We start from the raw sequence: 26,824 nt of genomic DNA on the forward strand, positions 1-26,824 counted from the left end.
GTAGTCTTTATTAAAGTTATTTTTATAAATTTATGTCTAATAACATTAAAAGGTTGCTTTTTACTTTAACATGTGCTTTGCAAATTTATATCAGCAGTAGAAAGTGCTTCCTGTGAATAGATTTTACTCTTCAAAAATGTGACTGCATCCTTCATCTCTAGTTTTTCCATCTCCCAATTATTGACCTTACCAAAGAAAGAGGAAAGTAATCAGTTTGCAAGAAGATGACGATGTATAAAATAAAAGCTAGTTTCGAGATCCAAGGATATTAAAATAACATCAGCCAACCACTTATAATTATGCACATTTTAGAAGTTTAGTAAGACTATGTGCTAGGGTCGAAGAAAGCTCTCACAGTGAAAATTATAAAAAAACTTTAAAAGTCCTCTAAAGGGTGCAGAAGATCCTTTCTTGGGATAATCTTCCTTAAAATATAAATAATAGCCAACATGAAAAAAAAAAGTGTTACAGATTAGCCCATTAAGAGAAATGGGCCATCTTAACCTTGGTAATCCGGGCATGATCCAGTTTTGGATACTAAAGTACCATAACGAAGATTCAAATATTTACATTTCACATTATATGCAGGACCAAATGAGTGGCATTTAGATAGGTCCTAACATTAACATAAATATACATTTATTCGTATGGTTCTTGCTCCATACAGAGACATCTAGAGAGGCTGTTCAAGAAAAGTTGTGCTCAGAATCAAAGAAAGCAGAAGGAGGGAAGAGGAAGAAGCATCCTTATAGTCATCCAGCACTTTCTAGTGACAAACATCCTTAACAGCCTCACAATGGCCCATGAAAACAAAGCTTTAATTAACATCTTTTCTTCTCCTGTTCAAGATAACCTAGAAACTGAATATGGTTTCATGTGTCTTAAATTAAAGAAGTACACATATTATTTACATTTTTCACTTGACAAAAATGATTAAAGTTGACTAAATGCAGCACTTATAAAACCCCAGGTAAATAACAGTATCAGCTGAGTAGGAGCCAACTCACATACCAGAAAGGTTCTTTTTCAAAGAAAACAATAACTAAAACACTTATTCCGATACTGCTGACAATTCATCTAGTCCTAGTAACCAACTTCAACCACAACATTCCCAGTAGAATGAACATCAGTAACTGAAGACTATTTCATTTGCATTTTTTTCTTACCAAGATCACATGAAAACCCATTACTTTCAAATGCCGCATTTTCATAGCAAGGAATCCTCTGGGGTGGGTTGAATCCAAACAGTACGTAGATCTAGGAACACAGAGTACAGCTACTCTGAAAACAAAAACACAAAACGTGAGACTAGTTACTAACGAGATGACCATGTACAATCTTGCTGCATCCTTGTTCTTTGGAGATTTCAAAGCTGAGCTCTCCACTTACCACATTCCTCACCATTCCCTCCTGTGTTAGTCCTTCACTTCCTCATTACCTAGACTATGCAGATATTCCAGTACATGAAGACTATTTTAGGAACCACAAGCTTATAAAAATGCTTTATACAAACAGTATCCCTTAACCATCTTTAAGAATGGCTACATTCTCGATGAGGAAAATTTTCAGATATGAAAGCACCCATTTTAGGGCTTTCCTGTGCAGAGCTAATCTCTGATCTAAACATAATTATTTATGCTGCTAGAAGCACTGATGTAGATAATACCAAATGGAAGATGCTCTGCTTGTAAATATTGTCTCCCAGAGACAGACACATTTAAAAGCCAGAATGGGGAGACCAAATACAAAAAAGAAAACACTAAGAGATAGGCAAGACCGTTGAAAAGATAAAATGTATACGTGTAACAAAAATGTGGAAGGTGTAATTTGTCTTTCATTGTTCATGGCCTTTTGGAAAGATTAAGTTCATTGGGGGAGACAAAGACATTTGTATCCTTACTGTCTTCTGTCATACTCTGGCTGTTATCTGAGATAAAGTAAGAGAAATTTCGTATCTTTAAAGGAACACTGATTCCTCATTTTTTCTCGGTACTTTAGGCTGAGAGCTACTACATTATATTATCATGCCAGAACAGATGAACACCTGAAAAAGAAAAATGATGTTTCAACTGGGTCAGAGAGAAAGCCTCTTTTTGAGGGAAGATGGGTAATAAGTAGAAGGAAGATAGTGGCTGAAAAAGATGGCCAAGGAACAAGCTAGGTGGATTTAGAAAGGTGCAAAAGTTACAGAGCTGTGTATGAGTGGAGAGGGATGAGTACATAAGAGTTTGAATCCCTACAGACTTTTTCTGTACCTCTCTCTACCATATTTACGTGCATGTGCTACAAAGCAGTAGGGGATATACGTCGCTTGGGGTCAGGATCCACGTCTGACTCATCTTTGTGTGCCCTACAGGCCCTAACAGAGCCTTTCCACAAAGAATGACTGAACACAGGGTGTGTGCAATATGACCTGATCCAGATGCCTACAAGGCAGAATATTCTCTCAGGGAGTAGCATCAATTTCTCCCAGAAACACTCTCTGTACTGTGTGAGTCAAGGAAACTACTTCTAATTAACTTCAGTATGGTTTGATCCATATACAATACAGCTTAATTAAAAAGCTAAAGTTTCTCTACCTTTAGAAAGGTTTGGCGGTAGAGAAAAATATTTTTTGGGTATTTGATTTTAGTAGAAGCCTTCATTCTTTATGATCACTACTGCATTATCTTGTCAAAAATTTACACGGCACTGATGGTTTCAATTATATTAGCACTGTTTTATTGAACTGTTTAGCTTTAAAACCTGATTTTAAAAAGTTGCCTGTTTCATTAAATGGACAACTCCAATCCACTGTCTTCAACCACAGGGTCCCACATTTATACCTAAGGGGTAGATTAATGGTTGTCCCTTGGTGCATTACAAGATCTATACAAATATAAGGTCTTTGTATTGTTACTGCTATTTAATATGAAGTCTTCGAGAATTAAGAGTTAAATTTAGAAAGCTCAGCAAATGCGTATGTGTAAACAACCTTTGAATATTTGTAGCAGAAGTTACCACATCCACGTCAGAAAATGGAAGCACTTGGCTCCTGTTAGCATCCATTCTGATTTCAAAATCTGAAAGAAAAAAATTGATACTAATTTTTCAAACATCGCTCCGAGTGATTTTTTGTTTGAAAAGGTATACTACCACTACCAATAATTATAATGGCAGCAGGTAAGCTATACTGAGCTTATTTACCATGTGCCAAATACTAGTCTGGATTTTATATGTATAACCTCATTTGTTGGTCACAGGAACCCTGTGAGGTGGGTAATATTATTATTGCCATTTTACAGATGAGGAAAGAGGCTGTTGAGTGCCTAACACACAGCACTAGTAAGTAGCAGAGTGAAAATCCACACCCAGCAGTCCAGCTCCAGAGCCAATGCTGCACCACACTAGACTGCTGCAGTAAACTCCTTATCTTTTGTCAGAAAAGAAGTAAAACAGAGGAAAATCATATGAAGTCCCATACCGATATAATAATTATGTGGCAACCATACACTTTTTGAGAAGCATCCTTCTCCCAGAAGGCTACTCAGCACCTCGGCAACCTTTGCATGTGGATGTAATGGCATGGAGGACAGCTGTGGCAGCACTAAGTGTGTGTCCTTGTGACAAGGAACATCATCAAGTTTTAGACAGGCAGCCAAAACATGAAGCTTGTGAACATTCCTCTCCACATCACCTTAAAAAAAAAAGAGAGAGAGAGAAAGAAAATTATAGTTAAGAAAAATATGAATGCTACATTTAAGAAATTGTATTAATGCACCTATAACTCTGATTATTTGCTTCTTATCAGGAGGAATCTCTCTGTGTCTCCCTAGGTCCCACAGTGTGTAGGTCAGCGCCCTGATAATGTTTTAAACTTTAAAATATCTTTCAAGGTGCTTTAGCCTCAACTCTTCACTGAACAGATGGGAAAATGCTCAGGAATGTTAAAATGCCTCCTGATTAAAGGCAAAGTTGGGACTAGATTCCAGGTCTCCTGGGTTCACGGCTGCTTCCTCCGTGTTAGACTGCTTGAAAAATCAGCACATGGTGTTCCTTTTCCACACTTCAACTTTGGAATTTCATACTGTTGTTTTTAAAAGGATTTAAAATACTCTATTCCCAGATAATCATCAAATTTTACACATCTAGCCTGATATTGCTTCTCCTTATTTAATAGTAAAGACTGAAAGACAACAATTAATTTGGTTCCAAGAGTAAATAAATTCACTACTTTGGTAACTACTTGGTTTCTTGATCTAACGGCTGTGCCCTCATTACAGGCCATGAGTGACAAAGTGTTTATAGCTGCAAAAGTTGACTTAACTTGGCTTCAAACGTGACACATATGGATTAGAAGTACAAACACCTCTGATCAAGGCATAAAGAACAACCTGAACATTTAGCCTTTGCACAGGTGCATGAAGTGTAAATAAAAAGAACAATGATGCTGTGTTTCTCATTCTTGCCGTCTATGGGCAGGATCTGTCCCTAAAGGAGCCTCCACCGGTTTGCTGGTTTGAAGCATGGCCCTTTGACTTCACCATCATTGGTCCTTTCATCAGGAGCACCCGCTCCACACGTTTTAACTAACACTGCGGCAACTGAGACCCCAATCTGAATCACCTGGTAGCCTGGCAGTACTGCTTTATTTTAGTCACCACCGTGCACTGACATCCTACCTGACGTCAGCAGATCATGGATGATGTCCTTTTGAAGAAGCTGATTAATAGGGGCCAGGGGAAAATGGTTCATCAAGCAAAACGAACACACAGCATTCAACAGGTTTTCAGAAGAGATGTGGTGAAGACTACCAGTCAGAGCACTAGCCATAACTTCTAGGAACCTACAGGGGCAGAAAGGAGAGTCAGCTTTCAAATATGAAGAGTAGACAAGGTCATGGTAGAGCTAGTGAGGTGTCACAGAACTGACAGCTTTAAGGGGATAAAACAATCAGGCTTGCAATAAGTCTTCACACATCTTTCAGGTCGGTGACTATCTCATAATAAATACATACACTCAATAAATGTTAGCTACTACTACATGTCTTACACAGGGCAAATGTTTACAAGCTTTAACTCATTTAATTCCTATTCAAACTCTGTGGGATAGGCATCATTATTTTCTTCATAATAAAGATGAGTAAACAGGCTAAGCAGGGTCAACTAACTTGTCCAAGAACACACAGCCAGGAAGTAGCAGAGACAGCCCTGGAATCCAAGTTGTCAGGGTCCAGAGGCTTTTAAACATTGTGCTAGATTTTTTATCATGAGTAAGTCTTTAAGACCTGGAACTCCACTGCAGTTTTATAATCAATTACAATTCTCTAGCTATTAATACTCTGAGTTAAAAGAACTGCTAGCCTAATCCTACCACCCAAGCTAATGTTACGCAGTATAACAAAGCAGCTAAGCACAGAGGCAGAGAGGAAAGATCAAAATTAGGTAAGGTCACGTGTGCAGGGTGGCACTGCTGATAAACGGCACAGATACACTTTGAACCCAGGTCAATTTGACTCTTAGGGCATAAGCTATATATCATTATATAAGAAAAAGGAAGTATTGATACTTGCAGAGTACTGTGATAGTGTACAGGAAAGAAAGTAGATAGGGTAGCTTTGGGGATAAGGAGAATTTCAGTTAAGTGGAAAAGATGGCAAAAGGGAAGACCACTTGAAACTAACCCCTGAAAGTACATGCCATTCATGCTGTAATAACTAGCGAGGCTGGGGCACAGGCAGAGAGGCCCACAGCAGGGCAAGTATGCCCTGAAGTAAGCCCTTAGTACCAATGAGCCATAAAGGGAAATGTGAGATCAACTGGGAGGTCCCGTGAGGAGCAGATGGCCGAGTGAGGAAGGCTGTGACAGGCTAAGCAGGACTGCTAACAGGTCCTAGAGACAACAGTGAGGCAACACTTACTAAAGGGAGAACTGATGGAGTTTGGAGTATGCAGCAAGAAACAGCGGGGCTGCAGAGGACCGATCTGGAGCCCAGCGGTAATCACCTCCCCAGTCTCCTCGCATCCCACTTCTTATGCTGTTACCTCATGCTTCAGCGACACCAAAATCTGTGTCGTTCCCCGCATGTACTCTGCTGTTGCTTTCCTTCCTGACCTGAATACGGAGCCCCTTCTACTCAGAATGGTCTTTCCATCGTTAACTGCTCTCTCTCCATCTTTCAAGATCTGCTCAGGTACCAACTCCTCCAGGCAGGATGCCTGGCACCCACCCTGAGCCTCCACTTCGCCAGGCTAGCATCCTGGTACATCCCTCCTCTATTCCTATATACACTGTATAAAACTCTATCACTTCAATGTTCATGCTGTATTTAACTGCAGAAAGGATTATGTCTCATTCATTTTTGTCTTAAGTACCTGAGTGCTTGGTACAAGTTTTCCGACTAAAGGAACAAATAAACTTAGATGAGGAGGAGGAGAATGTTAATGGAAAAGGAAGAATCAAGAATAATGAGCTAAAAACTCACCAAGTTGTATACATTGAATATGCACAGCATTTTACATGTTGTTATTCATACCTCGATAAAGTGGTTTAAAAAGCTCTAGAGAGCTTTTCAATTATGGAGCAGAGACAGGCTTATTGACAAATAATTGCAGCTATGTGTCAAGGCTCCACCAAAGAGTTATATAAGACATGACAAGCACAGGGGCTGTGATGGAGACAATTAAGGGAAGGCACATGACAAAGCTATATAAGACATGACAAGCACAGGGGTTCTGATGGAGACAATTACAGGAAGGCACAAGACATGCAGTATGAACTGAGTCTCACAACAATGGAGAGCACAGTGGGCAGCTGCTTTTCTTGGCCCAGCACTTCTTTGATTACCTGCCCCAAAGAAATGGGCATGTGACCCAAACTCGTTCGATCAGATTTTCTCTTTTGGAAATCTGAATCTTGAGGGAAAACCACAGGGACAAAAAGCTGTTGGAGTCAAGCTACTCGATGGCAAAAAGATGACCAGTGAACCTTGCCACTGAGACCCTCAGAACTGCCCTAGTTTATTCCTCCAAGGCCTCTGTGACTGACACTCTAGTTTTTTTTTTTTAATCTAACAATTACTGTGTCTGGCATTGCCTTAAGAACCTGACATAGATTAACTCATTTAATCCTCATAACAACCCAATACGATTAGAAATAACTCTTTATTTCTCATCCCCATTTTAACAGATGAAGAAACTGAGGCACAGATAAGTAACTTGCCAAAGTTAAGTAGCTAATGAATCGCAGAGCTAAGATTCAGACCTAAGCAAGGTGTCTCCAGGGTCTGCGCTTTTAATCACCCTTCTAACAAATGACAAATAACATGTTATATGCGTTTCTGGTTTTTAATGAAACTTAGAACTGACCTAGAGAGGAAGGAAAGATGTTCTGGGTGGAAAGAAGATGAAAGAGCACAGCAGGTTTGAGGAATTGCTGTGTTTAATAGCAGAAATGCACGGTTGTGGTTAAAATGAAAAGAATAGAAAGCAGTAGTCTGGGACCAAATGAAGAGTTAGGGTCAAAACTAAACTATAAACTCAGGAGCTGAGGGAATAAGCTGGGGGAGAGTTTGAAATGAAAACTCCTATGCTGAATTACCAAATATATTGCAAAGAACAAAGAAACTGGCAAAAGCAAAGCACATATCTTTAGCAAAGATAAAATAAAATTCTGTTTAACTTCATAAATAAGGAATATTATGTTTTATTTCTGGACATGGATGAAGGCCATGGATGGGTTCGCATGTAAGGATTCATTAAGCTTCGTAATCTTTTCTATAAATACGATATGTGGCAATAAAAAAGTAAAAAAAGAACAAGTACATACTCGTGAGTCCAGCATTTGTGGAAGTGATTGAGAGAAGAATACACATGAAGAATAGAGACAAGGCTTTTCACGTTTAGGAAGCCAGGTTCATTTGCTGCTTTCTTCATAAACAAGTCCATCAAACTAACAGGTCGAAAGCCAACGTTTTCAAATAAGATGAGGAGAAAAAGAACCTAAAAAAAGAAAGAATTGAGGGAAAACTTCTTAAGAGTTACAGTATGCTATTAGCAATCTTTTAGATCTCAAAATATTTAAACCGCAATAGAATTGTCCTGACTGACCAAATATTCCCTTAAAAGGAACAATTATCTTTTCCTTACAAAATCTGTTCCAGTTATTCTTGAATCAGAGTATCGAGTTAACAATCAACCTCTTTTTATAAGCTGAGAACCAGAGCACAGGTTTCCATATTTCCATCTCATTTAAAATAAATATTTTTCTATACGCTTTTCATATAACAGCTCTGAAAATTACCTTTAAATATACCTCTTCTGAAGTTTTTCAAAATGACCAACCAATTTTGAACTGCTCTCCCTTCCAAACCTAGACACTTCCTAGATTCTAAGAGATAACTCAAAAATTTCTATGTTCAGTACTAATTTCTATAACTGAGAATAGAGCTGAAATACAATGATTAAATGTTCCAGTTCACCTCTCATTTCCCTCTTAGTCTTTCTCACAATAAGTACTTCTCTTTCCAAAACAATTTCCATACTAAAGTCAACCTCACCCTCCAAAGTGAACTAAACCAGTGACCTAACATGGTTACCACTACTTAACTACAAAAAGAAGTTTTTACCACCTGCTTCATTTAGATGTTTAATTAACACATGCCCTGAATTAAAAGGCTCTTACTCTGGAAGAAACAAGCAAACTTTCCATAAATAGAAAACACACATGATCATTAAGTAATGACAGTTTATTCTTCAAAAAGCGTAAGCCTCTCACATCACCTATCTCCATTATTCTAAATCTAATAAAGGAAAAGTAGAAAGACAGAGATAATCCTTAGTATCCAACCAAAGTACCATACAACCTTTTGAAGAACAAATAGAAAAACAAACTTTGGACAATATAATTTTTGTTTTGGAGAGAAAGATGGTCCAGACATTGAATAATATATTAATAGGTAACCCCCAGACAAAATTTATAAGGAGCTAATTTTTCAAGCTGATTTAGCATTGGAATATTTTGGAATCTAAACCACTTTAAAATGATAGAGAAATTATTTCGAATGCTAAATAAATTAATACGTTTCTTGAAAGTTTCTGAGGCTTACTCTAAACTGTTAACATACTTACTTTTTTCAACTTCCAGATGTCAAAAGTTGTAGCCACATAATCTGCTATTCCCTTAAAAAGATCTATATTGAAGTACTGGAGGTCTCTGCAAGACTGCAATATGCTGATCAATATTTTAAAGGGACACCCGTGGATATTACCTTTAAGAATGAGTTAGAGAAACAAGAATCACCAGATGGTTTTGACTGTAAGATCCAAGATACTATATACACAGTACTTTTGTTTCTTTAGAAAAAATAGCACTATATTTTGTTAAAAAAAAAAAAACAAACACTATAGGCAAAAATAAAATTTAGATCTAACGATATCATCAGATATTTTTCATATAACAGCAAAGTTGTTAAAACAAACAAAACAAATATAGTCCAGAACAGATCGGATGCTACAAATCATATAAGAAAAATTCCCCTTACTTGTGACTATCTTACTGCACTCATTCAAAAGGATAATGGAGCGGTGATTCATGGCGGCCAGTACTGCAAACATGCGCTGGCTATTCAAAACAGAAAACTGGTCTAATTCTTTCAAGGCTTTCATCTAAAGAAAAGTAAACTTAAATTTAATTTATCATTTGTGGCAAAATAAATTAAACGCCTATATTTAAATAAAAAAGGATAAAGTTTGAGCAAGATGACTCGGACAAACAGGTATATAGATAAATATACGTAAATATATATACAGATAAAAATAAATCTATTTCTATTATTTCACTTTAGCAAAGTTACATACAAAAGCATAATGTCCTCCTAATAAACTGACTTTAGGAGGTGATAGCAAATCACAAGAAATATTTTTTTCAAATTTTACCCAACAGAGAAAATTCAGAAGGTATTTACCTCCAATTTCCTTTTAAGACCAATCGGTGCATCTTTTCCAATACATTTCATTACAGCTTGTAATGTGAAGACACGTTCTATTTTCCAAACTTGCTGATCAACTAGCATCCTGTCATCAAACACAATAAATACCACAGTCCTAGGATCTTAATGCCAGGTGAGAAATCGTAAGTCATTTGGTCCAGCTTCTACTTCTAGGCAAGGAATATGAAGCCCAAAGAAATGATCTACCTGCCCAAGAGTGCAAATAGTGAAAGCTCCAGGACCAGCCTAGTATTGTTTTCTCTCACATTATTTTGCTATCTTTATGCATGAACAAATTTCAGGAGATTATATTAAGACATCTTAATGCATAGTCAATGAAAAAGGGAATTAAAAATTATTCTCATCAACCTATGACATTAGATTAGGTGCATCAATTTTATAAGTTGTAAAACTTAACCTCCTTTTCAAGCGGGGCCAGTGTCATGTGACCTCCACATAGTACCCAATTAACCATTATGAACTGAGTACATGTCAGTTATCCCCCAGCCCACATCAGTACTATGTTTTCAGATAATTTTAGATTTTAATGTTACCCACGCCTTTTATTTTATGGTGGACCCTGAAAGAAGCATTATTTCCAGCTTTACCTGATCCAGAGTCACTATTTTAAGTTTAATAAGGTATTAAAGACCATAACTACTAACAAAGTCTTCCATGCCCCCACTCCAAAAAAGGGAGCTCAACTTTCATCTTCGTTTTTGATTTAAGAGAAACAGAGAAAGGCACCTGAAGAAAGGGTAACAGAGTTCTCACCGCAATCCTGCTCGAAGAACATCCACATTCTTGCATGGCTCCATTGCCTCTAAGATAGTTGACAAAACTGAAAGACATTTCTCATCACACTCATTGATACGTTCCTATTGAAATATAATTACAAAAATACCACAGGTGATGAGCTCATAGTGGACTATCTCACCCAAGCAAAACCACTGAACTGATGCTTTCAACTAAAGGATTAAGTATCAAACCAATAACTCACAGAGTCTGTCCACAATAAACAGCATCTTTGGAAAACAAGATGTCATATGTAAGTGAATTTTCCAAATAATTGATACATTCATGTATCAATTTTATGTATCAACCATTTTTTTATATTCTCCATTATCACTGAAAATGATTTGATATTGATTACCTTCCTCCCCTTCTGAAATAACTTTTATCAAACATTATTTTTACCTCTTCTTGAGACCCAAAGCCATCATGATGACAAGTGCAGTAATATTAGAGCTACAGGACAATTTTCCTACCCCTAAAGAATCTTACACAGCTGCGCTTACAATTTCCCTATATCCTTTCCTGGGTATCAAACTGCAACCTCAGTTGTGAACCTTCTGATTCACATCTGCTGTCACATGTTACCACCACTACCTGGATCTCAAGAGGAGCCCAGGCTTCATGGATCCTTCTTTCAAATCCTCTGAATTAGGGTACTAATTTAGGTTCTAGAAATGGCCTAATTTAGAAAACGAATAGTAACAACACAGCTTACCTAGTGCTCTACAATTTAATCATAACTAGCTTATACACCTCACAAGAGTACTTGTGATCACATCTGAAAGATGTAAGCTCTTTTGCTAAAATTACAATACATGGCTAACTAGTCACAAAGTCTCAAGTCAGAACCAGATAATGATAAGAAATAGATACTGCTGGAAGGAAAAAAGGTCTCATTCCCATGAGAGGGTTTCCATTAACAATTTATAGCATTCCATCAATACCTACTGTGAAAGAAAAGACCACTGCCTATGTGTTTGAAGGGCAAACTTCACTGATGACATATTTCATCCCTAGCTAAAATGTCTTTGCAACATTCCAACATGTTAGTGAGATACAATTAAATGTACAGTTAACCTGGCCCCAAATATCCACTGTCCATTCCTCACCAATGCAGATACTATGCTGATATGAATACCTGTCCAAAGTTCATTTAGAGCATCACTGACCAGGTAGAGCGACTTACTGTAATCACTTTTAAATAACTATATAGGGAACACAGTCTACCAAAAAACACGGATATTCTGCGGTTTAAACACTCACACACGACACACAAATTAGTTCCTGGGCGAGAACATGGAAATCATAGTAATGTAAAAAGTTAAAGTTAAAAACTCTCATATACCTATGAACCCAATTCTTGAATTCTATAGTAGGATAGGATATATATCAGATCATCCTCAGGAAACTCCTGTCTTCAAAAAAAATTATTTAATTATGATCATTGAGTTCAGAAGTCTGAAGAGTCCACTCTTAAAAGGTAAATGATTACTTTAATGAACTCATCTTTTCCTCAGCCAATCTGGCATCATTTCAGTGACATCGAACAGGACACTGACTCCTTTGTTTGAAACTAAAATTGGCTCCTTCCTCCATTCCATTTCCCACCCCCACAGTAATCTAAATACAAATTGGAGCACGTTGATGACCTCTGCTTAAAATATTTCACTGGATCCCCATTGCCTACAGGATAAATCCGAACTCCTTAGCCAGGCAGAAAAGGCTCTTCACGATTCATCCCCTTTTTCCCCAACCTCATGCCTTGCCATGACACCCAACCCCTCCTCCTTGACAACCACAGACACAATTTCCTCTCCATTCCCTCCAACTCACAACCCCAGTATTCTGTACCTCCAGCCACAATGAACTACTTTCAGCTCCACAAACTATTCTCCAGGATTTGAACATATAGTCTTCTCTGCTTGAAACACCATCCCCTTCCCTATCTATCTTCTAAGTGCTGGCCACTTCTTGGACTCAGCTTAGCCATCATCTCCTCCTGGGCCTGAATTTTAGCTCTATAGACTATGTCGAGGTGTTTGTTCATTCACGCAGCAAATATTTATCAAGTACCTACAGATAGTGACACTAACAGGTATGTGACCGTGGGCAAGTTATTTAACCGCTCTAAGCTTAAATTTCCTAATCGGTAAGATGAAAGTAACAATACCTACTTTTAAAAACTACACTGAGAATTACATGAGACAATCCTCTTTTCAAACTTTGTACCTATCACTGCTTCAAACAGTAATCCTGTATCCTCCTCTCCCATCACCTCTTCCCATCATGAAGGCGTACTCCTGCTAGGTTTGAAGCCCTTGTAATGCACTCTCTATATTTTTCTTTCATTGCGCTGAAAGCTCTATGTGGCCGTTATTTTGTAACTGTATTCCCTATGCTCAGCACCATGCCTACAACATAGTAAATGTATGACTCATCAGATGAACATTGGTTATTTTTGTAATTACCTACAAAATATCTGTTGTCCCCTCTAGGTTATAAGGGCAGGGATCATGGCTTCTATATCTTTACCTCCCTAGTGACAAGTCTAGTAACTGACACATAGTTGACACCCAATAAATGTTTACTGTATGAATCAATCAATCCAGTAGCTGTGTGACTTTAGCCAAGTTAACATCACTAAATCTCTTTCCTCATCTGCTAAACTGAGGTAACATCAACCTTACAGGGCTATTGTGAAGATTAAATAAGACAACACAAGAAAAAGGTATAGGTAGTCAATAAATACTAGTTCCCTTCCCTTCTCTCCTTCTTTCAACTACCCAACCTTTCCTTGTATATTTGGTACCTCTCCCCATTTTAGCTTATTCACTATTACTCAACTCCAGAGAAGAAAAATGGGGCAAGCTTTCATAAATTTCTACAGCAAAAAGATCTGGCAAACTTAAGGACTCTAAATCATATAATATCTATGCAGAAACAAATATAAACTACCATCCCAAAGATAAGTTTCTTTCAAGGAGGCTACATGTCTACATCCCATCATTCTTTCAAGATATGCTAAACCAAGTAAAAGTATATGTAAGGCTCCTTTTGATTTTACCTGGACCACCCTCAGCAAAGTCTGTACGAGTAGCGTATTCTGAGGGATCCCGAGCTTCACCATAGCATGAAGACTAAACAGCAGGTTGTCGTAGTGCATGATCTTGGCTTCTCTCATAATTTGTTCACACAGCTGGCTAAACACAGGGTGGTTAAACATCAATTGTTTTTCAAAGCGCTTCTGGTCATCAGACATCCGTTTGGCAATTGTCCACATGGCTGAGAAATAGTTACTACTAGGAAATGTAGGTGCTTTTGAAAATATATCTAACACGTCACTCAGGGAATTACACTCCTGAGACAGTTTTCTACAGTTGATCGGGGTTGGTTTTGTTCTCTTGGTGAGAACATCTTCATTGGAAGCCTCATGATGAAAGTTTTTCTTCAATCCATTATCAGAGACAAAGTGTTTTGAGTTAAAGGACAGCCTTCTAGAACAAAGTAGTCTGTCAACTGTAAGGACTGTTGCAGTGCTTATGCCCTTTGTTTGAAAGCCATCACCTCCTGATTTAAAAATTAAGGCATCCTGAAAGAGATATCTAATAGATGACTGCATTCTATTATCAAAGTTACTTAAGAGCTTTCTTGGGTTCCAGTTTGAATAAACAATTTTTGGTCTGCAAAATCCCGAAGGATACAGCCTCACAGTTCTGCCTGTTGGAACTAAAGTACTGAATTGTCTGATGTTCCATAAAAAGGAACCTGCTCTGTTATTCATTTTCCTAGCCACTGAAACACTTTCAAATGGCTTTAAAGTTGTCAAGATCACACACACACGTCGCTTCTAAATATGAAAGAAAACACATGTCGTCGCTTTCCTGTAGGGGAAGGGGTTATAAGAGAAATAAAAATTAGAGTAAAACTTCTACTTAAAAATATCAAATGCATTTAACAGAGACTAAAGTGAGAACCTAGGGAGACATTAAGATTTCCGTTAAAAAGGTACAACCATGTTAGCAATATGGGCTTTCTCCATTTCTACCACAATGTGTATATACACAGCCTTAAAGGTGCAAGGTTACTTTGGAAGTAATCGTTGTACAAATAAGGTATTAAAAAAATAAAAAAGGAAGTGGGTTTCTGACGTAAAAGTTTTCCTGCTTTCTTTGCAGTAAGGCATTTTATGTTACCACTGCCTTGAAGATGTCATCAATGAAAAACAAGGGTTTAACCTTGATGTATACTTTTTAACACAAGAATTTAACTACAGGTAAACACGAACTGTTAAGAATAAGGACTTGGACAAGTAGAACGGCTCAGAAGAAGCAGCAAACTAAAGTGATGCACGTGGCCTGCGCTTGTCTGGAGATAACAACCAGACAGTCTCACCAGGTCTCAGAACCGGTGTCAGGGGTCCGTCCTTCCGGAGCTGGACCTCTTAGTATTAACCCACCTCCCTAAACTTACTTCCCGGGCAACTCCTGAGACCTTTCTCTGAAAGGCGAGAATTCTAAAGCGTAGTACGACCACCTGTTCCACCTATGCTCGTCCTCCACTCACCTTAGTTCAGAGCCCCCGGGTTACACAGAGGCGCGGCCATACAGCTTCCCCGCGAGCTGAGCGTATCGCGAGATTTTACGGATCCTTCATAGGTCAAAAAGTGTTATGTTCGCGGGAGGTTGGAAATAGTTTACTTGGAGTGAAGAAAGCCTACCGAAAAACTGACTAGTTTTTCTTAGCTTCAGGGAATAGGCACGGGGGAGAACACAGAGCTTTTAATGACAGTGTATAACTGTGTACCCCAACACGCAACCTCTGCAGCTGGGCGCCAGAGTCCGCGCTCAGCTTCAGAGTGCGCCTGCGCCAAGTCCCGAGCGGCGTGGTTGCCTGGAAACGGTGGAGCAGCGGTTCAAGCCCGCGGGTCCTGGCTTCACCATGGCCAAATTCGTACTCGCTGGTGAGTGATCCCCGCGTCCGCCCGCAGATCGCTCAAAACACCGACAGCTACTCTCCTCCTATGACCGCTTGCCAGTGATCTTAACTCGCCTATGTTCTAGCAACTCCAGCCTCTATATGGACCACCCAGGCTTTATTATGCTTTCATTCAAAAATGTATGTTGGGCAGTGACTGTGTACAAAGCACTGCTGGACACAGGGGATACAGTGAGGGGAAAGACACATCCCTGCCTTCGAGGAGCTTTCAGTCTCCTGGGATACAGAAGCATGTAAACAAGTACTTTTGATACAGTGTGATTAATGCAATGAGGGGTATGTACACAGGGCTCTGGGGGGTGTTACAAGAGCCGATTTGTGAAGGTTTGGAATAGGGAGGACATTCCAGAAAAAGGCACAGAGGCTAGAAGTGTCATGACCTCTGGATATGGAGGAAGTGACTGGACCTGGGGCAAGAATGGGAGCAGAAGCCAGATCCTTGCACTTCAAGAACACCAAGCAAAGGTGTTTGAACTGTATGCTGAAAGCAATGAGGAGTCATTTAAAATGTTTAAGCAGGAGGGTATCTTAATGAGCTTGCATTTTAGGAAACCCACCTTGTCAGCAATGGAGGGGACGGACTGGAAATGTCGACTGGCATCCAGAAAACCACCAAAGAGGCTCTTACTGCAGCAGGCTATTGTACCTGCCTCCTTTCCTCTCAGCAAGTTTCTCAAAAGGGTAGACTGCTCTTCTATCTCCAGGTCCACCTTCCACTCAATCTGGTTTCTACTTCTGCCTCCTTTCAGAAATGGCCCTCACCGAAGTCACCAATGACTTTACAGAAGCTGTCCGGTCCTTGTCTTATTTGACCTCTTTGATGCCTTAACACAATTGTCATCTTCCATCTGCCTGAAAACCTATTTCCTTTGCTCCTTTATTCATTCAGAAGAGTATTTTTGAGAATGTTGCATTTGTGGCAGTGGCAGGGCTGGGTTCTATAGGAGCAGGGGCAGTGGCAGGGGACCTTTCTTAGGCAAAGACTTCCCAGAAGAAAGTGATTTTTTAATCAGGGTCCTGAAAGATGAGTGTTACCTATCGGAGAGGAAATAAGTAGGGAGGAGGAAAGTAAATTAGGCACGGGTAGCAGGGAGTGGGGCTGCAATGAGGAAAGCTAGTTTGGTGATTTTTGAGAGTATACAATAAGCAGAAAATTGAAAAAGATTTAGTAGAGTTGGAGCATAGAGTACAAGGAAGAGACTATCATATGTTAAGGCCAGAGTTAGATAATGTATATTCTTGTGAGCCACGTTCAATATTTTTTAGATGTATTTATTTTTATTTATATTTATTTTGGGCGGCGTTGGGTCTTCGTTGCTGTGCGCAGGCTTTCTCTAGTTGCAGCGAGTGGGGACTACTCTTCATTGCAGTGCACGGGCCTCTCATTGTGGTGTCTTCTCTTGTTGCAGAGCACGGGCTCTAGGCACATGGGCTTCAGTAGTTGCGGCACGCAGACTCAGTAGTTGTGGTGCACAGGCTTAGTTGCTCCACGGCATGTGGGATCTTCCTGGACTGGGGCTCGAACCCTTGTCTCCTGCACTGGCAGGCGGATTCTTAACCACTGCACCACAAGGGAAGCCCTCAATATTTTAAACTTTATCTAAAGTAGATGGAAGGTTTTTGGAAGGAGATACATAATAAAATTTGCATTTTATCTCAGTGTTATTGCTACAATGTGAGAAGAAAAAGACTGGATGCCCAGAGCCCAGTTAGGTACTGTAGTCCAGGAAGGAAATACTGGTGGCCTGGTCTAGGAAGGTGGGCAACGGAAATGCAAAGAAGTGAATGGATTGGAGACATGTTAGGGAGCAGAATCTATAGAACTAGACATTTGACTAGGTGGAGGAAGAAAGGAAGGGAGAAGAAAGAGTTAAAATTATTCCCAAGCAGTAGTTTGCATAACTGGGTAGATGGGAAGTCATTGAAAAAAAGCAGAAGAGTAGGCTTTATACTCTGGGTACTGTTAATACTCTTAAATAACTGGGTAGATGAACATAAAGAACATAAGAGAAGGAGCAAATTTAGTAGGGGAGTGATGGCAAAATCTGTCATAGACATGCTGAGTGCCTATGAGACATTTAGAAGGAGTTGAAAAAATACAGGACGGTGTAGACATCTAGATAAGGAGATAGTTCTGAACTGGAAATACAGATTTCTACTTGAAACAAAAGGAGTGGAGGAGATTATCCAGGAAGGATCATAGAGTATGAAGATAAGATGCCTTGTAGAATGCTAACCTTTTAATGCATTAATAAAGGAATAGGAACCTAAAAGTGTAATGAGGAGTGGCCAGAGAAGTAGGAAGAAAACCTGAAGAATGCCCCCACCACAGTGGGTATTTCAAGAGTTGAAGGGAGACAAATGCTACCAAGGGTCAACAAGAAAAGGATCAAAAAGTATCCATTGGATTTAGTGACATGGAGGTCCATGGTGACCTTCTAGAGAATTATGGGAAAAGCCAGATTGCAGTGGCATGAGAAATCAATGGAAGTGAGGAACTGGGGATGGCAAGTGTAGAGAACTATTTCAAGAACTATTTCAAGTTTTAATAGAAAAGGGCAGGTAGAAGGCAATGACTGAAGGGGCTTTTTGTTTCTCAGGACAGGAGAAACTTAAACATAATAAGTATATTTTAATTATGGTAGAAACAGCCCATTAGAAACAGAGCTAAGATGCTAGAAAAAGGGGATAACCAGTGGAGGTGGAAGAGGGTGGTGTTTAGAGCATAAGTGGTGAGATTGGATCTGGATAAGAGGTAGGATCCCTCTTCCACTGAATAGAAGAAAGAAGGAAAGGAGGAATCCAAATGCAGATAGGCTAGTAGGTTTGATGGCAGGAGCTTGGGGGATTTCCCAACTGATGCCTTTTTGTATGATTTGGTTTAGTTTGCGTAAAGTAGAAAGCAGAGTTTTCTGTTGTCTTCTGATAGTACAGAAAAATATTGGAGAGAAGGAAGGGGCTTGAAGGAAGTAGGCAGTTTGGAATGGTAATTGTAGAGACCAGAAGAGAGTGCTGCCCAGGGAAACAGAGGGATCTCCAGGAAGAGTTGAGGGCCAGTTGAGACTGGTGGCCATGTATTTATAATGGTACCGCTCTGCTTAGTTCTACCATGTTTATCCAGGGGTGCCAAGTACATGAAACCCAGGCACAGAAAAGGCAAGTTACTGGGTTCATTCAGGGTAAGGGGCTTTTACCAAGCTTACTTGCCAGAAGCACAGTGGAGCAAGAGAATTGCAGACATGAACCAGAAGAGTGGTCTGAATTCATGAGTCATGGATTTGAACTAAACAGGGAGGCTAATAGCCAGGGGGAGTTTGAGAGGGGATGATGACTTAGAAGTCACCGGGAGGTTGAAGAACTGGTGAATTGGGAGTAATCGGGGAAGAAGGCTATAGAGAGGGTTCTGCCCTTGGCCCCTGCCCCTCCTACTCTACCGGACGTCCAGTCCCACCAACTTTAGTGGCTGTCACTTCCTCTGTGTTTATGCCTGCAATACCTGTATCCTAAGCTATTACAGAAGGCCTGCTCTTCAGATTTGCAGGTGCAGCTGCCTGCTGGTCATATCCACTTAGATATACTACAGATACGTCCAGCTGCGCTTTATAATTTAAACTTCTCACCCATGATTTCTCTCTAGTAAGGTCAGGATCACCTAGCCACGCCAGAAAAAAGAAGTTAAGCCAGACTCTTCTCTCCCCGCCACCTCTCCTTCCCCCAATACTCTCTGCACACATAGCAAGTCCACATGTGATTCTACCACCACTCCTCACTTCACACTTTGCCTTTTAGTAGCTACTAATGAGTAGTTCATTATGAGTAGTTCATGCTTAATTAGTAGCCTGGCAGCCTCTTAGAGGAAGTGAGGTCTAATACAGCACTGGAGGAGAATAAATATTCAAGTCTTTTTTCCTTTCCACATTTTATCACTAATGATGCTGATCTCCTATGAAAGTCATTTTATTTTGCCAATATAATAAAAATCAAAAGTTTATGTTATGGCAGTTTATGCTATAGCTCTATATAAATTATATTGTAACTGTGTGATTAATTCTGTAATTATATGACAAATGCTTGTAACTACATGATAATTTCCATGTGATGAAAGAAAATATTGCTAATTTGAATTTTTTAGGTAGAGCAGATTGCCCATATTATGCTAAAGCAGAACTTCTGGCAGATCTTTTACAAAAGAATCTTCCTGATTTTCGGATACATAAAATTACACAGCATCCTGATGTTTGGGAGGTAAGAGGCCTTTACAGTTTGTTAAACTCACACACACAGAAAAATGTGTTCTGATTTAATTAAATATTAGCTAGTGTATCAGATAGCTTTCCAGGAATGTTCATGTACTATTGATATTTTAATATTAGTAAAATCAGTCCTGACTTATCAGCCTCAAAACATTATTTATATTTTTTTCCTAGTACCTAATAGAACAAATGAGGCCCTAACCAGTAAGTAGAATCAATTTGGCTGGTATTTTCCCCCCAAGAATCCACATAGCTTATATTGCACTTTTTTTTTTTTTTTTTTTTTTGTGGTACGCGGACCTCTCACTGTTGTGGCCTCTCCCGTTGCGGAGCACAGGCTCCAGACGCGCAGGCTCAGCGGCCATGGCTCACGGGCCCAGCCGCTCCGCGGCATGTGGGATCCTCCCGGACCGGGGCACGAACCCGTGTCCCCTGCATCCGCAGGTGGACTCTCAACCACTGCACCACCAGGGAAGCCCGTATATTGCACTTTTTAACTTTCAATTCTCCTTCATATTGATTTCTAATGACATGAGGGACTTGTTTATTTGACACACCCTTCTTTGGGACTTAGATGGAAATTTGGGGGAAGGAGTTTCCTTTACTGGGGAGTGTTCTTGGGAACAACATCCTTAGAAGGAATGAGGGCAGCAGGACTGGGCAATGGGGGAAGTTGAACTGCCATACAGCTCTAACAAAGGGCTCAGCCAGCCCTGCAGGGAACTCTGAAGCTGGGATGGCCCTTCAAAGATACCCCCCCAAACAGGCAAGGAGGCCAGGCTTTTGTTCTCCTGCAGCTAACAGTCAGAGGATGTGGGCTGCCCTGGGGAAGAGACTTAACCTTAGGCAAGGGAACATCCTTTGGCTGAGGTCAGTTTCCAGAGAGAGACTCAGCACTGAGCCATCAACAGCCAATACGCCTCGTGGCAGGGGGAATGAGTGCCTTGGTCACGAAGGAGGAATAGGGACTACACGTGACAGGATCTGCTAGTTCACCAGTTGTGCCTTTTGGATCCACATGCTGCATATAATACGTTCACACCATCTGGGAACAGCTCTTCCAGAATTCTGGTTGGCATCTCTCCCCAGGGAAACTTTATAAGAGGAAGTTAAGTGAATAATAGTCTCCGCTGCACATCATTTCAGCACTACACATCGTTCAGCACCATAACTGACTCATCACCTTTCTTCTCTTCTATCCATTGTAGATTCCCCTCACCCTCTGCTGATTCAGGTGACTTATTAGGTGTGGTGGTGACTTACACCTGTATCCTTAGGGGCCTGAGCCCTCGTCTCTATTCCCTTTTCAGGATATGACTGTTGCACCTGTCCATGTGCTGTCAAAATTAAACAAGGCACTACCAAGGATGCCCCAATGGGTTACCTAGATGCCAACCATTCTTTCCTGCCAACATTGGGTAATAGCTGCCCTACGTGCTCCTGATCAACGGGGCAATTACCCCTTCCATGATGGTAACTCCTCTCCTTACTGGCTGATCTCTTGGCACAGGAGCTCTAAGTGACCATGTGGCAGCCATAGATTAAAGTTTAATGGGACTCTTCCTGATAGAAGCACCCCTCACCCTGGGTGGGTCACTGGGAGTGATGGTAAGCAGGGTCACTCTTAATTCCATCCTTGGTTCCTGGATTCATGTATTCGACCTATTGGGGCAAAACTCTATTGATTTGTGGTATATATTGCATCCTGAAAGATGGTACCCCATCCTTGCAAGGTATCAGTCTCTAAGCTGGTGCATGCATCTTCAGTGTGTTGTTCCATCCCTCTATCATGCTGCTGGATGTTGCCATATATGATAGGGCCAGTGGGTCCCTGGTTTCATGCCCAATGTCATACATCGTTTACTTTAAAATGGGTTTCTTGGTTCAAAGTGATGTCATGCAGGATCCCATGTTGGTAGGTTAAATATTTTCAAAAGTCTTGAACAGGATGCTGGCCAAAATCCTACAAGCAATAAAGGCAATTCTTTATCTAGAATATATGTTGATTAAAATCAAGGTGAATCACTGCTCTTTCCAGGGTAGAAGGGGTCCAATGTGATCAGATTGCCACCAAGAGGCTGGTTGTTGTCTTTGAGGGTTAGTGCCATTAACAGGAGGTCTGCGTTGATCTCTGTTAATGGCAGCAGCAATGGCTAGGTCAGCTTTGATGAGTGATAGCTTGTTTTCTCAGACCATTGCATAAGCTCTAACTTTTTCATTTCCCCATTGTGCCTTCAGCTGTCTAAGTTATCTTACTGCTGGGTTGCTTAGTGCTTCTGTCATAATAGACGTTCTCTGGTGGGCACTGCCCCCCGTCCTCTTTTATTTCAGAATTCTATCATCCCAATTGCCATGGGGCCCAGCTCTATAAGAGCATGTCATTTAACAGCCATGGCCCAGAATTGACAGCCACACCAGGCTTCTCAGTGATGCTGAGACCCCTCTCATCAGTGCATTCCTTGTCACTTTGGTGAATGTAGTGTCCTCCAGGCCCTTCCAGAGAACATAGGTGACCAATAGTTTTCCAGCCTTCCGTCATAGCATATCCACTCTAGCGAGCCCATTTTTTCTAAGCTTTTTCATCCCTTCTTCCATGGTCTTCCATGACAGTTCTGGCATTTCCACTTTATTTCATCCCTTGCTCCGAGCTCTGAAGAGCCATCCTAGCAACATGTTGGACTCTCTTCTGAGGTCTTTGTCAGGGTGTACACTCTTGAATAGCAGAAGAGTGATTCATTTTGAGAAATTCTCTCTTGTCCAGCTTTATGTTCCACTCTTGATTCAGCACCCTCAGGGTCCAGTCCTGTACATATTCTCCCAGCTCCTGCCAGGACATCACCATGCCCTGCTCGCTGCTGAAGGTCCTTTGAGGTAGAGTCTCTTCTAGATTCCCAGTATTTCACTGGTCAGGCTACGTTGTGACTAAAGAGGCCATGGGGGAATCATCATGGTGGAAACATCAACGAGGGAAATTCATTTGTAAGGTAGCTTCATGATACATTCCTCCAAAGACAAGAATGTTGCCATGTACTTTACCCATAGAAATGTTGCATTCTGTCTCTATGCAGATATTGTCATTGGAAGGCCTGGTGTACACAGACCAGATAATGATGATTTAAACTTTTTCTAGTAAATATTATCAGAAATCCCCAGATAATTTTTAGCTCATTAATTCAATCTAAAAAATATAAACTATACTCACATATTTGGAAAGCAATATCAAATTTATATGGCCCTAAGACCAGAGACATCTCATACAGAAGACCATTTGAGTTGGAAAACTCGGCTCCTTTTTTAAGCCAAAACCTTGCACTTCAGGTCTACTCAGGAAAGAGAGCAACATTCAGTACCTTTATTTGGTCGATGAATTCGAAGAATATTCTTTCTTACTTGATTAATTTGTTACTCAACTCATCACTATTTCTATATTTATATTTTACAGTTTAAAGATATCTAAATTTTATTATGTATACACAGAGGTAGTAAAAAAAAAACAAACTAGTATTTTAACGTTTGAACTCTAAAGCATTGAATTGAATTCCAAGGCAGATTCAATGTGCGACTTCTCATGGACTCTATCATTCAATAGGAGTGGCTGAAAGAGTTGTGTAAAAAGAATAAGTGGAGTCACAAAAATTCCCCCATCATCTGGAGAGAGCTGTTGGATCGTGGAGGAAAGGGTTTGCTTTTGGGAGGATATAACGAGTTCCTAGAACATGCCCAGGTATACAAATTCAGTTGATTTATCTGTCTAAAACATTATTGTTCTCTCCTATTATTATATTTTTCCAATGTCTTGCTTTCTAAGGTATTCTCTCAGCTCTCTTTTTACTCTGTTTGGGCTTTAAACAAGAACTTTCCATTATAGCCATTGTCAGCTATTCTGGTGTTGATTTTTTTCTTTCCCAATATTTAGCTTTACTATGGTGTCACCTCTAGCATGACAACTGAGCTGATGAAGACAGTTGCTCAAGAGAACCTGAGGGCACACATAGAAAAAGAGCTGGAGAAAGAAGCCCTGAAAGGTCTCATCAACCCCTTGCAGGTCTGGATCACCAGGTGGGACCGTCAAATCCCAGGATTCGTGAGGTTGACGTTTTATGTTTAGAAGGACAGTGATGTAGGATTAATTACATGATGGAAGAATATCTGGGTGTCAAGTGTGAGACTTGTGTGTATGTATACAAATATTATAGATATGTAATATATGTATATGCCTATATATCCCCTAGTGAAGCCCCATGTATGAGTTTTAGACTATATATAGATTCAATGTGTATGTAATATGCATATAATACACATACATACTAAATCTAAGAGTAACTTTATAGCAAAGGTGTTTACTTTTCATAACCGTCTCCAGCTCTCCTGCCCTCATTCTGTGTGTCTCATGCTGTCTGCTGCTCATACGATCCTGCTCGTCGCCTCACTGTCCTTCCTTCCCTCTCCCTTGTTTCCTTCCTTCCCTCCCCCATCTTCCTGACTGTTGCCCTCTTCCTCTTTCCCACTTGCTAGAGTTGTCCTCATCCTTAGCTCTTCCATGTTGCACTCATTCTCTCTAACCTCACCCCCGTCACTCTTACCCCTTCTCACTTTTTCTCATCACTCTCGCTCTCAGTGGTGGGTGGACACATTCGATGTTTGTCATTGCTTTTTCTCTCTATCTCTGTGCTCTGTCTCTCTCTTTGTCCTTTTGCTGTCCATCTTGCTCTATCTCTCCCTCCCCCTTTCCTTTCCCCACCTCTCAATCTGTCTCTCACACTGCCCTTCTTACTATCTATGTGTGTATCCTAATATACAGGCTCATTTGAAAAATTATTTGTTATTATGAAAGATTTCAAATGCAGAAAAGAACTGAGAATGATGTAATAACCGTACATGAACTTTACACTCAGATTTAATAATATTACATCTGCTTTAGAATTTCTTTAATATTTATTTATTTATTTGGCGGCGCTGGGTCTTAGCTGCAGCACGCGGGATCTTTATTTGCGGCATGCGGGCTCCTCCTTGTGGCCTGCGGGACCCAGCTCCCCGACCGGGGATCGAACCCAGGCCCCCTGCATTGGGAGCACAGAGTCCTAACCACTGGACCACCAGGGAAGCCCCTAGATATTTTTAAAGGATTAAAATGGTACAGATGCTCTTGAAAACACCACTGCGCCTCTCTCCAAACCCACTGTGAAAAAATGCCCAGATGCATTTCTAAACTCCCCCTCAGGGGTCATTAGGGCTCTCAGTTATCAGCCAAGCTATAGAGTACTCAAATAGTAGCTGAATTGTGGGTGCAGATACATGATACCTCGCCTGTGTTGATCCTAGGCTTCTTTATAAGGATTTGGAAAAATAGACCTTTCTAAAAGATGTCATTACTTTGCAGATAAGGGCACAAAATAGAAAAGAGTTATGGTTAAATGAAACTGATTTCCTTATCTTTTTTTAAAAAGAATATAAACACGTAATTACAGTAACACGTAATTACAGTAATATACAGTAATATGACACAGTTCTTTTAAATTTTGCTTTCGCCTATTCTATTTAATTTGAAAAGCCTTATAAACAAGTACATTTCTTACTCTGGTATTGTTTTCAGATGGCCAAAGCAAGAAGTTAGCAGTGAGAATTATTTTTTTCTACTTTTGATTTCTAGCCTTAAAAATGTCTGTGCAGCTGTGTATGCCAATTTAATATTTTATATTACCCTATTAATGCACATGCAGAAGAATATCTATTAAGAATAAAGCTGGAGACTTCCCTGGTGGCGCAGTGGTTAAGAATCCACTTGCCAATGCAGAGGACACAGGTTCAAGCCCTGGTCCGGGGAGATCCCACATGCCGCGGGGCAACTAAGCCCGTGGGCCACAAGTACTGAGCCTGCGCTCTAGAGCCCGTGAGCCACAACTTCTGAAGCCCGGTCACCTAGAGCCCGTACTCTGCAACAAGAGAAGCCACTGCAATGAGAAGCCCGCACACCACAACGAAGAGGAGCCCCCGCTCGCCGCAACTAGAGAAAGCCTGTGCACAGCAATGAAGACCCAACACAGCCAAAAATAAATAAATTTATTTAAAAAAAAAAAAAAAGACTTCTATACATGGTTGGTACTTTAAAAAAAAAAAAAAAAAAAAAAAGAATAAAGCCTGAAAAGGAGCAAAAGATTTAACCACTCGTAATCGGCTTTGCATTTTTATTAGTGCATCGGCTCCTGCCTGCTACAACCTAATTCCCATCTTGACAAGTGGTGAAGTGTTTGGACCGCATATGGAAATTAGCATAAACCTATTTGACAACAAGCAGGCAGAAGAGAAACTCACAAGCCTTGTGAAGGAGGCTCAGGACCTGGCGTCGCCCTTCCTGCGGAGTGTGTCCGTCTGCACCCAAGCGGAGGAGGCCTTCCGCCAGGCCCACGTGATCATCTTCCTCGACGACCACGTGGACAAGGAGGTGTACAGTTTGGAAGACTGCATCCGAAGGAGGGCTACTCTGTGCCACCTCTACGGATCCCTGATTGAGAAAAATGCTCATGATTCCGTCAGAATTATTGTGGGAGGAAAAACCTTTGTGAATCTCAAAACGTCTTTGCTTATGAGATATGCCCCAAACTTCGCCCACAATATTATCGCTGTGGCCTTGGGCGTAGAAGGCAAAGCGAAGGCGGAGCTGGCCAGAAAACTGAAAACGACTCCGTCATGTGAGTGAGCTCCCGTTTCCGTTTCCGTGTCTGGTTTTAAACAGCGTGATTTCATAGCAGCTAGGAAGAACACTGTCCCCTCTAAAATCAGTCGGGATATCTGGACTAGAAAGTATGGAGCAGAG

The 26,824-nt window shown here is 40.4% G+C and overlaps 2 protein-coding genes across 3 annotated transcripts in view; one reads left to right on the top strand and one right to left on the bottom strand.

The window, feature by feature from the left end:
* On the bottom strand, positions 1 to 15,377 carry FASTKD2 (FAST kinase domains 2). 2 transcript variants are annotated; one of them, XM_082658133.1, is made up of 12 exons: positions 15,326 to 15,377; positions 13,827 to 14,643; positions 10,742 to 10,845; positions 9,944 to 10,052; positions 9,521 to 9,644; positions 9,108 to 9,247; positions 7,807 to 7,979; positions 4,662 to 4,825; positions 3,464 to 3,676; positions 2,975 to 3,062; positions 1,167 to 1,281; positions 1 to 185 (listed from the first exon to the last, which is right to left on the bottom strand). In XM_082658133.1, the coding sequence occupies exons 2-12, from the start codon at positions 14,541 to 14,543 to the stop codon at positions 66 to 68; spliced, it is 2,067 nt and encodes a 688-aa protein (XP_082514259.1). In that variant the 5' UTR covers positions 14,544 to 14,643; positions 15,326 to 15,377; the 3' UTR covers positions 1 to 65. The 2 variants fall into 2 exon arrangements, with proteins under 2 accessions (XP_082514259.1, XP_082514260.1); XM_082658134.1 differs by lacking the exon at positions 1 to 185 and having other exon boundaries at positions 1,177 to 1,281; positions 3,492 to 3,676.
* MDH1B (malate dehydrogenase 1B) overlaps positions 14,812 to 26,824 on the top strand; it is a gene marked incomplete at both ends in the record, with an annotated part of 25,524 nt that continues 13,511 nt past the window's right edge. Inside the window, 6 exons of the mRNA XM_082658903.1 lie at positions 14,812 to 14,874; positions 15,587 to 15,726; positions 19,894 to 20,002; positions 23,600 to 23,734; positions 23,927 to 24,069; positions 26,203 to 26,699. Coding sequence (XP_082515029.1) covers positions 14,812 to 14,874; positions 15,587 to 15,726; positions 19,894 to 20,002; positions 23,600 to 23,734; positions 23,927 to 24,069; positions 26,203 to 26,699 — 1,087 coding nt within the window. The remainder of the gene's footprint in view (positions 14,875 to 15,586; positions 15,727 to 19,893; positions 20,003 to 23,599; positions 23,735 to 23,926; positions 24,070 to 26,202; positions 26,700 to 26,824) is intronic.

The sequence above is a fragment of the Grampus griseus genome, assembly GCF_964374135.1.
Source record: "Grampus griseus genome assembly, chromosome: 7".
NCBI classification, from domain to species: domain Eukaryota; kingdom Metazoa; phylum Chordata; class Mammalia; order Artiodactyla; family Delphinidae; genus Grampus; species Grampus griseus.

Excerpts from the sequence above, each read along its gene's own strand:
- FASTKD2 (XM_082658133.1), bottom strand. The coding sequence starts at position 14,543 with ATGAATAACAGAGCAGGTTCCTTTTTATGGAACATCAGACAATTCAGT. Across the intron at positions 10,053-10,741 it reads GTTCTTCGAGCAGGATTGCG|GATGCTAGTTGATCAGCAAG; the intron begins GTGAGAACTCTG and ends GTTTGATGACAG. Across the intron at positions 4,826-7,806 it reads CACAAATGCTGGACTCACGA|GTTCCTAGAAGTTATGGCTA; the intron begins GTATGTACTTGT and ends CTGCCCCTGTAG.